This window comes from Drosophila willistoni, chromosome 3R, assembly GCF_018902025.1.
Source record: "Drosophila willistoni isolate 14030-0811.24 chromosome 3R, UCI_dwil_1.1, whole genome shotgun sequence".
Classification (NCBI taxonomy): Eukaryota; Metazoa; Arthropoda; class Insecta; order Diptera; family Drosophilidae; genus Drosophila; species Drosophila willistoni.
Window position 1 is genome coordinate 14914447 of NC_061086.1, and position 16257 is coordinate 14930703.

The 16257-nt window shown below is 37.8% G+C and overlaps 2 protein-coding genes across 4 annotated transcripts; both read left to right on the forward strand.

Annotated features, from left to right (window-relative positions):
- Positions 1-16: 16 nt before the first annotated feature.
- On the forward strand, positions 17-8280 carry LOC6650273 (acyl-CoA Delta-9 desaturase). 3 transcript variants are annotated; one of them, XM_015176776.2, is made up of 6 exons: positions 17-83; positions 4498-4817; positions 5162-5498; positions 5555-5740; positions 5808-7387; positions 7453-8280. In XM_015176776.2, exons 2-5 carry the CDS (start codon positions 4508-4510, stop codon positions 6124-6126), a joined length of 1152 nt encoding a protein of 383 aa, XP_015032262.1. In that variant the 5' UTR covers positions 17-83; positions 4498-4507; the 3' UTR covers positions 6127-7387; positions 7453-8280. The 3 variants fall into 3 exon arrangements, with proteins under 3 accessions (XP_015032262.1, XP_046868206.1, XP_002074004.1); XM_002073968.4 differs by lacking the exon at positions 17-83 and adding an exon at positions 1736-1928; XM_047012250.1 differs by lacking the exons at positions 17-83; positions 5555-5740; positions 5808-7387; positions 7453-8280 and adding an exon at positions 1732-1928 and having other exon boundaries at positions 5162-5502.
- Positions 8281-8616: 336 nt separating this feature from the next.
- Positions 8617-15381, forward strand: LOC6650618 (phosphopantothenate--cysteine ligase). The gene is made up of 5 exons (XM_023180282.2): positions 8617-9372; positions 9799-10242; positions 14294-14479; positions 14596-14733; positions 14831-15381. Exons 1-5 carry the CDS (start codon positions 9247-9249, stop codon positions 14876-14878), a joined length of 942 nt encoding a protein of 313 aa, XP_023036050.1. The 5' UTR covers positions 8617-9246; the 3' UTR covers positions 14879-15381.
- The last annotated feature ends 876 nt before the right edge of the window (positions 15382-16257 follow it).

Consider the following 16257-nt stretch of genomic DNA (forward strand, 5'->3'; position numbering starts at 1 on the left):
AGGAAAATTTCTTGTTAGCAGCTTAGAACTACAAATTTGTTTGTTTATTATTTTAGATTTACGCAATTACATTTACACAACCTGTAAGTAACTATTTTAGTTAATTTATATTCATTTTTTATTTGCTATGTGTATGTGTAAAGCAAATATGTATATTCTTTTGGTGCCACGCCGATTTAATGCGTCTTCGCCTCTGCTCCGGCGGATGGCTGATTAGAAAGAGAACCGAACATGCCATTGGCATATTACCAAGTCGCATTTATTTAGTAATTCCCATTAATGGGTAATATAAATATATAATATACATATACATATGAATGCACCTAGGAGAAAGATAACAACAAATGTAATGTTATTTTCACGGGATGCGCACACGCCTCCGTGACGTCACATCTGATGGAATGACGCAAGGTCCTTTCTTTCACTGTAACGTGACTGGGCATTTGACATCACGCGTTACAATTGCTGTGTGCCTGATAAGCAAATCCTATGGATTTCTGTTGACGTGCAGTTGGACACAGCGTGTTGTTCGATCAGTGGAAGATTGAGTGATCGATTTAAGATTTTTGAATGATTAATCTCATATTTGCCTACACAGTTCACACGACTTGTGATTTTCCATACAAATGTGCAAAACGGACGAGCAAATGTATCTCTTATTTTAATTGAGATCATCCTTACTAGATTCACCTTTTATATATGCTATTCTGATCCATTAAACACGAGTAAATGCAACAACATCTGGCATGATTTATACACAGGCCCAATAAAATAAGAAAGTATATATATAAAATGCTTCCAGCTTCCACAGAGGACAAAGGCCTGTAGTTTTTATTAAGCCTTCTTTTCACAAGTCCTTAAGTAATTTTTGAAAGATTAACGATTTTCTCAAACACATTTCATCATCATCACATCAACAGGATTAGTTCAAAGTACAATTAAAATTGACAGAAATTTTAAATAGTAAAGTGTATAAAACCTTCGTCGTTTTTATTATTAATGCATATTTTTCAAATTCTTATTTCTTTTGTTTGTAAATCAAAACATATGCAAAACTTTTCCGTTTCTTACATATTCTTCTTAGTGTTAGATCTTGTTTAGCTAGACACTGAATGTCTTGTTATTGACTGACTTGAAAACTGGGAACTGGTTTTTTTCGGACGGGTACCAAAGTACAAGACCCATAAAATTGCCTAAAATTTGATTGGGTTGGGCAAACATCGAATCAGCTTAGCCATCATTATCAAAATCTATCAATAGAAGCAGGTGTTAACCTATGATGGGGTAGCAGATTAGATAGGTTTGTTTCTATTTTGAATCTAACGTGGTTAGGATCAAAGTCCAAAAGGGTAATAGGAGTATTTTAAGTGACTAATTTGACAAATTGATTCGTTTATTGCTATGCAATTGCATTCCTCGCCAATGAAATGCAAATATCGTTTATATTATCCAAATTAATTCAATTAGCTAAAGTGTTTTGTGGATAACGCTATTGTAAGATATCTTACCTATCAAAACATGAAACAAATATGTACATACATAGTTTGAAATCTGATTACTATATAGTATTCATCCTAGAGTCACAGCCGAAGTAATCGCACCTTTCGGCTTTTTTATGAGGGTTGGCATACGTGTCGTATTAAAGTACGAAATATAATTGCAAATCGCGCAAAAAAAGCTTGCATAAAAAGCTTTAATGCTGGGCACTGCGCCGAGTTGAAGTCAGTTTGATTTGAAATCTTCTAGCAATCGAACGTGTTGTGGTTGTGTCTCCTCAGAACACACACACACGCACACAAACACTGTTAAAGCAACTACAGTAAATAGAAGAAAAAAAGAAGTAAACGAAAAATACAGTTTTTGCATTTTTCGACTAACTGGTGAAAAGGAAAAGCGCGTGTCTCCCATTGACTTGGTCAAGCAAACAGGTTAGTTGTTTGGTGGAATTGCTATTTGCCTAGTGCGTTGACTCTTGCGTTTACGTAAAATATCACTAAAAGAGATGGGATCTACAAATGTAAATACAATTAGATCGTGGGTTCGTTAGTTGGGTCCAATGTAATTTCAATGTTTAGCTCTTTTCTTTTTGTGATCTTATTCTTCAAAAGTTCGCGGCGACCACGATTTGACAAATAAAAATAAGTCAGATCGACTAACGGCATACCCTTATCAAATGTGATTTAAATGAATTGTGATTCAAAAAAAGCAGCCCTGATTCATCACGGATTGTCAGAATTTTAAGTAATAAAATGTAAACACATACATATTTCATTTTCTCAGTGTCAGAATGTTTTATAATTTTAGTAAATTTTTTTTTCATAAATATTGTAATTATTTTGATCCGAAGGTTTTGCTAAATTTAATAATACACAGGGTATTTCGAGGTCGGCGACCCTGCATGCTTAATGTTTTTTTTTTTTTATTATTTTAAGCTGTCTATTCCAAGGCTTTAGTTTAACGGTCAAAGTGTCTTAAAGAAGGTTAAATGTTTCGTATTTTTGCTTTTGTTTGCTTCAAAATAAATATGTACATATTAATAGGTTAGAATTACAGAATACTGCAAATTACGGTGCATATTGAGTGCGTTAATTAAGTGTGACTAAATGAGGTGCATGCCTAATTAAAAGGTTTTACAGTTTTTAAGCGGATAATTTATGTATAAGAAGCATTCAATATAGCCCGGAATAGCCACCGCATCTCGGATGCCAAAGAATCACGCAATTGCAACGTGATGCCGGCCGGGACTTCTCTCGGTCTCTCTCGCGCGCGCTCTTCTTTCTCTTTCGTTCTAGGGCTGAGGGGCACGTGGGGGTGGAAGCTACACGTCTACACATTTCAAGTTCAAAAGCCCACATTTTACCAGTTATTCTGTCAGCTGTTCTGTTTGTGGGCGAATGCTTTCTCTCTCGCACTATTGCGCGATAGGAAGAGAAGCTCTCACCATCGATCTAGTGAATTTTGTCTGTCTGTTTATTTTGTCTTGTTTCATTACCCTCTATAACCCAGTCAAATGGCACATCGTATGATTTCACTTCTAGAATTACTCATTTCACGTGGTGATTACATACATACTTATTTCAAATAAAAGCATTGTTGAGTTAATTATTTGCCATCGTCACACGATGTTTTTGATTAGATATTTTTGTCTAGACTTATCAAAATTGAAAAAACCCTGACCTTAGTAACTAATGGCTTTAATATGACCATGCGATTAGTATTGGCAATCTTTCATCTAATCTATGTGTGCGCGCACACCTGCAAAAAAAGCTTACCCCAAGAATAACCAATAATAAAGAAAAGAATCGTGTCGATGTCGATACTTATATACCCTTTCAATGTGCCCTTTACCATAAAAGCAGTTTATATTTTCATTCAACTAGTTTTACAGTGGGGGTCAATGACAAGGTCGGCAGATTTTTGAGGGACGCCAAATGGAATGGATAGCTTTCAAATATTTTGAACGAGCAGGCTCTAGGTCATTTATTGAAGCAACTAAAATTAAGCAGGTTGAAAAGAATTAATATTAATTTTCTTATAATATGTTCTTAAATATGTTTATAAAGGGTACAAAATTTCTCGCCAACAGTTGTTGGTGATATTTTTTCAACATACTTTTGTTTAAACAAAGACGTCTATTTAATTTCTGTCCTTGAAAACGCTTTCATCTTTGATGATACAAACTTCCCACCAATTTTATTATACTCTCTGCTAGAGTATACAAAAACTCAAGCTTGACTGAGAGTGGCAAGCAACAAAAAAGCTTTCTTCGTGCGAATTTTGTTGCAGTAGCAAACAAATGTTTTAAAAAGAAGTCAAGCGGCGCTTGGCTGTGAAAATATAGTGTGAAACATAATATAGGAAAATAGGTAAAATCTAGAATTACAGATGCCCACATGCATATGAAAATGGAAACTTTGCGATTTCAATTAACAATTGTGTTTTGTTTGCTTTCTCGCGTCTATTTGTTTGTGTGTATAACATTGTAGGTGGAATTTTGATTCGAGTTAGGAATTTTCCATGGCATGCTGACACACATCTGCACATCTGTACATATACAGACACTTTGGGCATTAAATGTGATTTTTGCGTTGTCTTCTTTAACCTTGGCACAAGGTTTTGGTTCCCAATGACCTAACCTACCCCAGCTGCCTGCCGCCTCTTCATCCTAAGCAAGTGTTAAGATTCTCATAAAAAAAAAGGCGGTTTTTTAATCATTTACAAACACAGGAATTGTATTTGCCAAGGACTTGCTCAACATTTATTGATTTTCTTTGGCAAGTCCAACTTTTCTGTGGGCAACCATCTTGGCTAGCGCAACATTTCCTTCTTAACAACAATCTGACTTAGACGGACTTTTTTTCTTTTGGTTTTCTTTTTGTCTACAAGTCCGCATTGTGGCCCACCCAAAGCATGTCAAGTTCAAACAAACAATTTGCATAGCTAATTAACAGTTAAATTTAATTGTTTAAATGTTTATTGTTGTGTTTTTTTTTACAGCTGCTGCAATATGCCACCGAATGCTCATGCCGGTGCCCCGTCCATAACGGACTCACTGATTGCCGCGGCGAATGCCGCTGCTGAATCTGAACAGAGTGCCACAAAATTGCAACAGGACTCGACTGGAGTGCTCTTTGAATGCGATGTTGAGACTACTGATGGTGGACTCGTCAAGGATATTACGGTTCTGAAGAAGGCCGAAAAGCGAAAATTGAAATTGGTCTGGCGTAATATTATTGCCTTTGGTTATTTGCATTTGGCTGCACTTTATGGAGCCTGGTTGATATTCACATCGGCTAAATGGCAAACAATTGCATTGGGTAAGTCGAAAAGAATACCAAGTCGCAGTTAAATGTTCTGCTTTACATGTTCTTGTCATCTTGACGTCGCGTGCCATACATTTCGAATAAGGTTATCAATATTGTTGTTTATTTCATATTTGGCATACTGATAACCTTGAAAATTGAATAGGCACATCTATCGACCATGTGTGTTGCCATATAGACAGAACATGGCATAGACTGCTGATTAGGCTAGTACCGATTCGGCTATAAACAGATAGTTGCTTAATATATCATTCAATAGGACAAATGAATAATATCCATAAAATAAATTTATACCTTTAACTATTATTAACTATGAATTAATTTAATTATTATTTCAGCTTTCGGTTTATATGTGGTTTCTGGATTGGGAATTACTGCTGGTGCCCATCGTCTATGGGCTCATCGTTCGTACAAAGCCAAATGGCCACTGCGTGTGATTTTGGCTATCTTCAACACAATTGCCTTCCAAGATGCCGCCTACCACTGGGCCCGTGATCATCGTGTGCATCACAAATACTCGGAAACTGATGCTGATCCTCATAATGCTACCCGTGGCTTCTTCTTCTCCCATGTGGGCTGGCTTCTGTGCAAGAAGCATCCGGATGTTAAGGCCAAAGGCAAGGGAGTTGATCTATCCGATTTGCGTACAGATCGTGTACTAATGTTCCAGAAGAAGTAAGTGCCACTCATACAGTGAATGTCAAAAAGCTAATTATGTTTAATATCCTTAGATACTACATGTTATTGATGCCCCTGGCCTGTTTCATTCTTCCCACTGCCGTGCCCATGTACTTCTGGGATGAGTCTTTGGTTAATTCGTGGTTTGTGGCCACCATGTTCCGTTGGTGCTTCATTCTTAATGTCACCTGGTTGGTGAACAGTGCTGCCCACAAGTTCGGTGGTCGCCCCTATGACAAGTAAGTAGCTCAATAGATAAAATAGCCTTGAAAGCATTACTAAACTCTTATTTATTTTGGCCCTTAGGTTCATCAATCCCTCTGAAAACATTTCGGTTGCTGTACTCGCTTTTGGAGAGGGCTGGCACAATTATCATCATGTGTTCCCTTGGGATTACAAGACCGCCGAGTTTGGCAAATACTCCCTAAATTTGACCACAGCATTCATCGATTTCTTCGCTAAGATTGGCTGGGCCTATGACTTGAAGAGTGTGTCACCCGACATTATCAAGAAGCGTGTCAAGCGAACTGGCGATGGTACTCATGCCACCTGGGGCTGGGGTGATAAGGATCAACTTAAGGAGGAGATCGACGACGCAGTCATTACACACAAAAAGAGCGAATAGATCACATCAGGGAGTTTTAATGAAAAATTGAAAGCAACAAAACAAAAAATACACATTTACTGATGATTTCCCCCACCCCATATTGCACGTGGCCGCGGAACAAAGCAAATTGTCCTAACCTGCATATAAAGATGATGCGGGATAAGGATGAGGAATTCAGAAACCCATTTAATTAATTTTAAGTAAAGTTAAAGATAACATTTTGTTTATCGAAAACTGTATACCGTCTGTGTTAAATCAGCTCTGGAAATGTTTTGTCGCTCTACAACTGCTTTTGGAGATACATACAGACATGAAAATTATCTTTAAATTTATATATCGATTATTATTATCTATATGTATAATGCGAGTTGTATGTTTAATCGTACAATTGAAATCAAATTGGAGCTTCTCCTATACACACAGTTATTTGGAGCTAAAGCTCAACTAAAATATGAATTGATATACACATACAAAACAAAACAAAACAAAATGTGAATTTTATGTTTCAAAACAAAAAATACCTGCAACATATAACAGAAGATTTTAGTATTTATAGTAAACTAAAACAAAGAGTGCATACAAAAATCACGAAACTACAAATATATATATATATATATATATATATATATAACATATATGTAATTTAAATAAACGATCTATGTAGAACACTCACGAAATGAATTCCATAATGTCGCATTACTCAAAAACTTGGATGGGTATAAGTTTGAAATCGAAAATTGTGAATTGACCAAATCAATCGCAAAGTAGGCTGGGGAAAATATTGAGAATTGACCAAATCAATCGCAAAGTAGGCTGGGGAAAATATTTCCCTCTAACTTAGTTTACTTATCAAAGTCATGAGACTATATTTCTCATTCTATTCTCAACTACAGTCGAAATACAACCGAAATACACACTGAAAAAAGTCCTAAATTTTTATTGTATAAACATGTTTAATCAAAAGTTACCAAAAAAAAAACCTAACATTAATTGTAATGTGATCCAGGCTCTATATCTTTTGCATGCTTCGGGTCCTAGAAGTTTTGTCCAGCGGGATACAATAGCGGAGATGGTGAAGATCCAGATGAGTGTTCAGAATCCACAAAATTCAATTGATGAATTGATAACGGAGTCATTAAATACGTTAACAAGTACCGGCGTATTGGCTCACACCGGGACATCTGAATATGGATTACGTTGTGTCCTGCAATATGACAACGTTCAACGAGATTTACCTGCCGTACCCGTCATGCCCATACCGCGTGTTACACCTAAACCGGTGAGTGTCCCTATATACATGCATTCGATTATGTACATATACATAAGTAGAAGTATTTTTGCTAGCCCACCATACCGCGTTTAGATCCTAACAAACCGAAAACTGATCTCATAAGCAAGGAATCAATGTCCGGAGGCGAACTGACAAAGGCTCGTAAGCGATGGCGGTGCAATAATAAGGTTCTACCCAAAAGACCCTGCGATCGAAAAAAGCGTGCTAAACCAAAAAAGGTTAAGAAAAATAAACCCAAAAAGAGAGATAGTTATAATTTGCAGGCTGTAACGGAACATTTAAACCAAGCATTTGAGAAAATTAAAAGACAAGAACAGCGGGAACAAATGCGACTCGCAAAGGCAGTGCCGGTCATTCAGCAACATCCTTTAGATCTAAGCAATATTAATCCAGTACCTTTGGAGAGAGGGCCTTCGGCTCACCCTTCAGGAGCTGCCCAAGGAATGCCACAGCCACCTGACCAGCTTCCGGCTATTGGAAATACTTTATGGAGTCCAGTTGACTGTTTTGACGGGCCCAATACAGATAATGCCTCTATGCTTGGACTTTGTGGTAGTCGAATTCGTGCGGCTAATCCTTTTCAGAGACGTTGGGCTCCCTTCTGGGAGCGGGCAGCTGGAAATCGAGTGAATGTTGATGGCCAACAAGGGGAAAACCGGCCCGCATGGGTGCGAATGTCATTACCTAACCTTGATTTGTTTGGGAACCCATACAACTAAAGCCAAATGACAATAATATTATGCAGTACATATAGAGCTCCTAATCAAAATTAATATTTTATCATCTACAGATTTTACAAAACTGTTTCAAAATTTATATTTTGTACTTTCTTGACATCTTGTGTGAGCATATAAATGTTATAAATACCTGTTGCATATTAATTTCCAATCCTTTATTCTGATTGGTGGCAATCTTAAAAATATTCATTCACATTTAAAATTTTAACTGAGTGCGCGCTTTTGCGAAATGCATCCGACTTTGCGTCTAACAGCTGTTAAAATAACAGTTCAAAATACTGGGATTCATAAGATAAGGAAACAAAGTTTTGAAATATTCTATATTTCTGCAACTATATAAAGTAAAGTATATAAAACTATTACGAAGTATACTTTTCCCAATACAATATAATTTTGCTAGACTTAAATCAATTGAGCCAATGTTTGCTGGGTTATTCAGTGTTGTTTTTGTTATCTTTTTATGAAAATCAGCTGTTGTCATTTTCACATACTTGTTCGGTTTGTGTAGTTTGCACTTTGAACTTGCGTTCTTTCTATATATTGCCGAACTTAAGTGCGCGTGTCCGTGTCCTGTTGGTCCTTGCGTTCATCATTCAGATTCTCACAGAACTCGTTGCTGTGCACACCGCGAATACCTGCACGCGCTTGTTTTAATCCTGGGAGAGAAAACGAGAGAGAGTGGAAAAAGGATAGACAGAGAGCGTTTTCGTCATTATTTTCATTGATAACAAGAAAGCAAGTGAAAGCCAGAAACGCCGCCGCTCGCCATCCGCCCCTTCACCCACACTCCAGTGTTAATGTGCGAAATATTGAATTAAACTAGTTCGACCGTGTGGAGGCCCTTGTAATTAATTTATTTGCTCGGCTTTAAATTCAGCTTTAATTTAATTTTGCCTCGCTCGACGGTCCAAAGTTTCAAGTTCGCGTTGTGTTTACCAATTATAGATTCCGGCGCAACAGAGAGGTTTCGTTTTTCTGACTTTTTTGGCAACAGCAAAGCCTTGTTCGCGTTAGTACGTACACGTGCGCGCTTCTCTTGTCACACCACCACCGACCACTCCATTGTCGTAGCCAATTAACAAAGGCAAAGGACAGCATCATCGCATCAATATGACGCACTGGGAGGACTTCTACAACACGCATCTGCCACCCGCAGATTTTGAGGATAACCGTTCGTTGCTGAAAGAGTTCTGCGAACGACACAATAAGCTGCAGAATCGCATTGTCCTCGTAACGGTAGGCGGGTGGGCCAGAAAGGAGAATGGCTCATAAATATGAATGCCATAATTCCATACCACCCACTCCTATTAATTAGTTTCATTTCTTTCTATGGGCGTTTTGTCCCGACTTAACCTCGTTTCGGTGTCAAGTGAATGCTAAGTAGAAGTTCCGACTAAAATTATAGTCCTTAATTTGTGAAGGATTATTCATATTCATATGCATAGCATACTTTGCAGCATCATTAGATGCTTATCAACACACTTTTCTAGTTTCTTTGATTTCCAATTTTAAATAGTCTAAAAATGTATTCTTGCATCTGTCCGTAAAATGGTCTTTAAAATATAGGTCAATTTTCGATATATATTGCAAATTGATAAGTGGGTTTTTGAGGACTTAATCAATCAATCAATTTTCTATCCCACCCTTATCCTACATGTATAGTCTGGTGGAACTACAGTGCCACTGGAGCATAATACCGTACGATTTGTGGACAACTTTAGTGCTGGAACTCGGGGATCTGCCTCGGCGGAATACTTTCTGGATAATGATTACGCTGTCATCTTCATGCATCGGCACAAATCTCTCGAGCCCTTTACACGTCACTTCACAGGACAGCAATTCTTCGATATGCTAGACATAGCGGACAATAGTCAAAGCTCGACGATAGCCATCAAGCCGGACTCGGTGGATGTATTTGCGCCAGTGCTGGCCAAATATAAAATAGCACGCGAGACACAAATGATTCTGTACGTGAATTTCACCAGTGTTGTGGATTATATGTGGCTCCTTCGGGCCGCCTGTGAGTGTCTGACAGCGTTTGAGGAGCGTGCGGTTTTGTATTTGGCGGCGGCTGTCTCCGATTTCTATATACCCGAGGATATGATGGTGAGTGAATTGGTAGTGGGGTAGTGGGAGGGACAGGGACGCCATGTGGGAAATCTTGTAATTGATTGCACTCGTCATCAATGAGTGCGACTGGCAGCTAGTCGCAAGTTGCCCCTGGAAATTGCTTTTTATCGATTTCGAAAGCTGATTCTGATTGCTTGCGTTTGCCTTGCTCCTTTGCTCGTTGCTGCCGCTACATAGTGCCTGACACATTTCCTCTTCGTGTAATTGACATGAGGCTGGCTGGCTGCCTGACTGACTATCTGGTTGCTTGGTTGGTTGGTTGTAGGAGTTGGTTAAAGTCACACACAATCCTGCCACTCATAGCAAATGTCCTTGTGGCAATAACTTGAACATTCTCATCATATAATTTGATTTACATATTTTTTTACTTGTTACCAGCTCTCTCTATTCCGCACTGGTTGGTTACGGTTCACTTGAATCGTGTTAGCCCAACCGTATCATCAACATTTTCCACGTGCTGCCTCCTTTTTTCCACTCTCGTTTACCTTTACACGAGTTTTATACTCATTTTCATGTTTTATGTTTCCGTCCCGTCCTGTCCTCTTCTGTCCCGTCCTCTTATGTTTCACGTCCTCTCGTCTATCTCTGTACTTACCCCTCCCCCTATGTATTCTCTCAAATTGTCATTGTTCGCGTAGATGTGTTTACTTGTCAGACCACACTCCTGCTTGTCGCTGCCTTGCCACACCTTGTTCCCTTGTTCCCAATGTTCCCAGATGTCAGCTGACTTGTTGGTGGCGCAGCGCATTCAGCAGCAAAAGGCTTTCAAGTGCATCAAATGTCCATTGGTGCGGGTGTGAATGAGTTTCCTTGTAGTTTTTACCTACCCATTACATTTGCATATTATTTCACATACACAAACACACCTACACAGCCCACCCACACACACCCACAGGGAAAGGACGAAAGTTTTCCACTTGTCGCCAACCGCCTGAGTCCCCTTTCAGTCATTTCCTATGGTTTTGCATCCTCACAGTTTATGCATTTTATCCCGCTGAAGATATTTTCCCAGTGTATTTGAGTCAGTGGTTTCGTGTGTGTGTGTGTGTGGGCGTTAGCCACAAATCGCCCATTCGGTTGATTAAATTGTTTCATGTTCTCTCAATGATCCATCCATTCATTGCCTGAAACATGATTTCAACGAATACTGCCTATTGATGTTTTGTATTGAAATTAAGTGCATACTTGGCATACTTTTACTTAATTTTTATATTTATCTCTCCCCTCTTATTTACCCCTTTTTGTTTGTCGAATTATCTCCAGTTTAGAAAATACATGCATTTAAATTCAAGTGATTAAATGACCCTCCTAATAGGCTCCACAGGAGTTAAAGCATTTATTCTTGACCAATGAAGGGGCTTATCTTTTTGCAATGCTACAAGTTTCTACTTTGCACTAAATGTGTAATGAGCTGTAAAGTAAATATCATTTGAATATTTTTTAATTTTGATTTTGTCTTCTTTCTTTTGTCAATTAGAAAAAACATCTTTCCTCTTTTTGGTTCTATTTGCTGCCATTAGCTTTGACAACAACAAAGGAGTTTCCCATAGACAAATTGTTGCCTTTTACCCAGTTTTTCCCATCATATGCAAATGCTCCAACACGACTTGTCACTTTTAAATTCTGGACAAAAAAAACGAGAACCCTCACGTGTCCAATTCCTGCTTTTCATATGTTAATTAAAATCCAAAGAACAAGGAAAAATTTATTAAAAGAATATTTTCCACAAAATGATTTGGCATTGAGTAGAAAAATGTGTGAGTTTTAAATTCAAACACTTTCTAAAAATCGAAAACACTTTCTTGGCCTATTTGTTAAATTTTTTAAATGTGATCCAGGAATGTAAAATGAGGGAAATTTTATCCTTAAAGCTGCATTTATCAATGTCGGAATTTATTTTTGGAAAATATCTAAAATAATACTCCATAACAGTTTTGTTTATTCAATCATTAGCGGAATTTCAATATTTCAATAATCTAATATTTACAAAAATCAAAAGGATTTTAATTTTCTTATTTTTTACACATTTGATAAATTGTTAATATAACTTATTATGGTAAAAGGGCATCAATAGCGAAAAAATTGAATTAAGAATCACAAATTCCAAGAAGGAATTAGGTGATATTACCTCTATTCAAGACAAAAAAAAAAAAAGAAATAATAATGAAAATTTTATGATTTTCCCATTTGCATTTCCATAAAATAGTCAATGCTCTTAAGTATATAAAAGCCGTTTAAATACACATACATACATAAAAAATACATTCCGATAAGTTAACAAATCATTCTTCATTTTTTTATTAGAGAACCACTAAATATTATTAAGTTTTAGTTTATGTATGTTAAAGTTTGTAGCCTCTGAAACTTGTTAATTTTTTAAAGGGAACTTTAATTCAATTTGAATTTTAACTCAATGCCAAGTAAGAACAAGTAAGACCTCCTCCTTCACAATGAATCACAGTCACTTCTGATGCTGGTGGTTGAAAGCGATTTCAATTTCGGAATCATATTCAAAGTGCTGCAGCCGCGAAAGTCTTAAAAGGCCTTAACAAATTTATGCAAAAGCAAGAGGCAACTTACCATTTGAATTAATTTAGTTGGCTGGCAAACAAGGACACAAAAGGGACCAAAAAAAAAATACACAAAGTAAATTCTAATAAGCAAAGACAAACAAGAAATTATAAAAGTAAACTACATTGTGCATTACCATGAGATATGGAATGGTGGAGGGACTAATGGGGAAGGACCCACCAACAGAACCAGACAAAGAAGAGGCGACGTGCTGAAATCCGCAAATCAAATCAAAAGATTTTACAAGAGCTCCGCATGAACGCACTGCGAGTCTAAAGAGTGCGGGAAAAGGAAGATCAGAGAGCGAGATAGACACCGAATTCAATGTCAACAGCTGTTGGCAGTTCTTGAAAAGTGGAAGAAAAAAACCCCAGCAACAAGAACAACTTTTTGCCTCTAAAAAGCTTAAAGTTCTAATCATCAGCAACGACACAATGTCGGCGGCGTTGTCAATGGCGCCTAGCTTCAACTACCTTCCCAGCAGTCACTAGCCACCACCCACCCACCATTCGTCCATCCACCTTCCCCAATCTCATTCTAGTTGCCTTTCATTTGTGTTGCCTTCAGGCTCTATTATTTTTTATACCCTGCACAAATCTCTTTTTGAGTCGAAAAGGTATATTGAAATTGTTCTTTAGATAAGCTTCCAAGACTAGAGCATTCCAAGTAAATGACAAGTAAAAGGGATTAACTTAACGCCTTGAAATGATTCCCACAATAAATACAAAGAAGAAAATGCAGGGTATTTAGGAGACTATATTTTGACTTAACAATGATTTTTTCTCTATTGCTTGCGTCCCTTTTAGTCTGTTTTTTACGTTCTTTTTGTGTTCGCACATTGTCCTGGCTACTTAGACTTCTTACGGCTTTTCATTGTCTGTGTGTGTGCTTGTGGGTGTGTGTGTGTGCTCTGGTCAGCAGTTTAGAGAAGCTTAACTAACAAGAATGGACATCAGATTCAACAAGTCGCACATGGCGTATGTGTAATATTCCTTGTTTTTGCTCTTTTTTTTTTTAAATTGTGCCTTTTAAAGAGTGTGGAAGGAAAGTGAATGGTTTGGGGAAACATTTCAAAGGGGCTTTGCGACTAAATGTGCAGCCAGCCATTGCCGTCAGCTCATTACAGCTGAGTTATGCTTTCAATTAGTTGTAATTCATATGCCACGTGGCAGACCAAAGTAAAAAGCAAAAGCGAAAGCAACCCTGGCCTTTTGCAAGGACATATTCACTGTCCCAGCGTGTATGTGTGTGTGTGTGTGTGTGTGCGTCCTTTTGAGCATGAACAGCATGATGCTTTTGTGACCGACCAATCCCTATTCACAAACCCATCAGATCCTGTCCCATCCATCCACAGTTTCATTGCCAGCGCTTATATGGCTCGTTTGGCTTGTCATTTCATTAAAATGCTAACCATCATCATGAAATTTATTTATGTTTTTGTTGTTTTTTTTCGCAGCCCACACATAAAATGCAATCGGGAGATGGGGCTCCAACAATTTCATTGCAATTGGTGCCAAAAATGTTGGCACCCCTGGCCAGCCTCTGGGTGCCGCATGCCTATGTTGTATCCTTCAAGCTGGAAACGGACGAGAGCTTATTGATTGTAAAGGCACGTGACAGCCTCAACAAATACAAGCATAAGGTGAGTAAGTGAGTGGGTGAGTGAGTGAGTGAGTGAGTGAGTGAATTGAGTAAAGGCGGGCAGGTGAGGTTAGATGGTTAAAGTTGCTTAATACTCCATTTCATTTCATGCCACAGCTGGTCATTGCCAATGTTCTACAGACACGCAAACATCGTGTGGTATTTGTCACGCCCACAGATTCCTTTGAGTTGCATTTGACTCGCGAACAAACGTTGCAGGGCCTAGAAATCGAGGAACCGATTGTTGCCGATGTGGTAAGTACCAAATCACACACACACAAACACACCTACACACTTTGAATCACACATCTACACATCTATGGAAATATTTTGTTTTGATTGTTCGTTTTAGGTGCAAAGGCACAGCGAATACATCAACAATGCCCAACAGCGCCAATGACCGTTATCAATGCGTCGCCGGCAGCAGCAGTCACATCCTCAAAATCAGCTGGCCACTGGACCGGTCGACGCTGCCGGAGACTATTGCGTGACCAGTTCACAATATTGCCGTGTGCTCAATCCAGGCACGCCAAGCTTTAGCCGCAAATATTGAGCAGGTTATATATTTGAAATTAGTCTATATACTTCATATTTTTGTTTGTTTGTTTTCCCCTTTCTACATTTTGAGTTTTGCAGTTCCAATTTTCTGTCTATATTCCTGTTTCTGTTTCTGTTCTATATATATGTATATGTATAAGGAGATATCTATTTACAGTCATGTCTCATAATTGATGATATTCCTCATCCTGTCCCTTTGTAGTTGTATTCGCTAATGTATTTGTTTGAGAAATGATGTCACTATGTTCTACTCGTTTCCTTTTTTGTTTGCCCCGCCGTTTATGTCATCAAAGTATACGCAGGACATCAATAAACATTTTCATATTTGATTTATGTTCTATGGAAGTTATAGAGCTTATGTTGTCTTTCTCCTTTTTTTTTTCATTTGGTTTTTTGTATTTTGTATTTTTAATGACATCGCGTGAGTTGCCACCACTAAATTAGACAGTCAAAAGGTAATCCCCATCCAAAATAAAAAAAATACCAACACGTACACACACATGAAATCGCAATTTGTTGGCACCGTCCCTGGACTGGGCTGTCAGTGGCAGTGGCAAAGCGACAATTGCATAGCAACTATAAAACTAACTAGTAACAACAACAACAACAATAACAACCAAAGGACAGAGCCTTACTTTGACTAAGCCATGGCTAAATAAATACCCTATTTAGCAAAATTAGAAATGAGTTGTTGAAATGTTTTTATTTTTTTTTCTGTTTGGTTTACTTTCTTTCATTTTGCATGAAATTAAATTTAATTAATGTGTCAGAATGGGATATATATTGTGCTTAAAAATGTTATATAGCGAGGCTAAACTGAACTCTTACTTGTATGCATGATATTGATGTAGAGTTTGCTCTTTTTTAAGTTTCAGAGTAAGGCAAATAGAAACGTTCTTGAAAGTGTATATGAAGGCAACGTCCTTGCCTGTTTAAATTTATGGTATACAAACGCCTAGGTGGTTGTCTGTCTAAAGCGATGGCAAGTCCTTTTTAAAAAGGTCACAACCACACACACACACACAGACATACAAACTCACATTTTTTTTAAGTGGAAAAAATTAAACTTTAACTGACCTCCAAAACAAAGCAAAACAACTAAAACTAATTAACATCACACAGAAACACGCACACACACACACACACAGACAAATGCAGTGGCCCGAAATGGAATACCAAAAAGACAGAGAACTAAGGTACTCATCAAGTGAGATAGGTGGC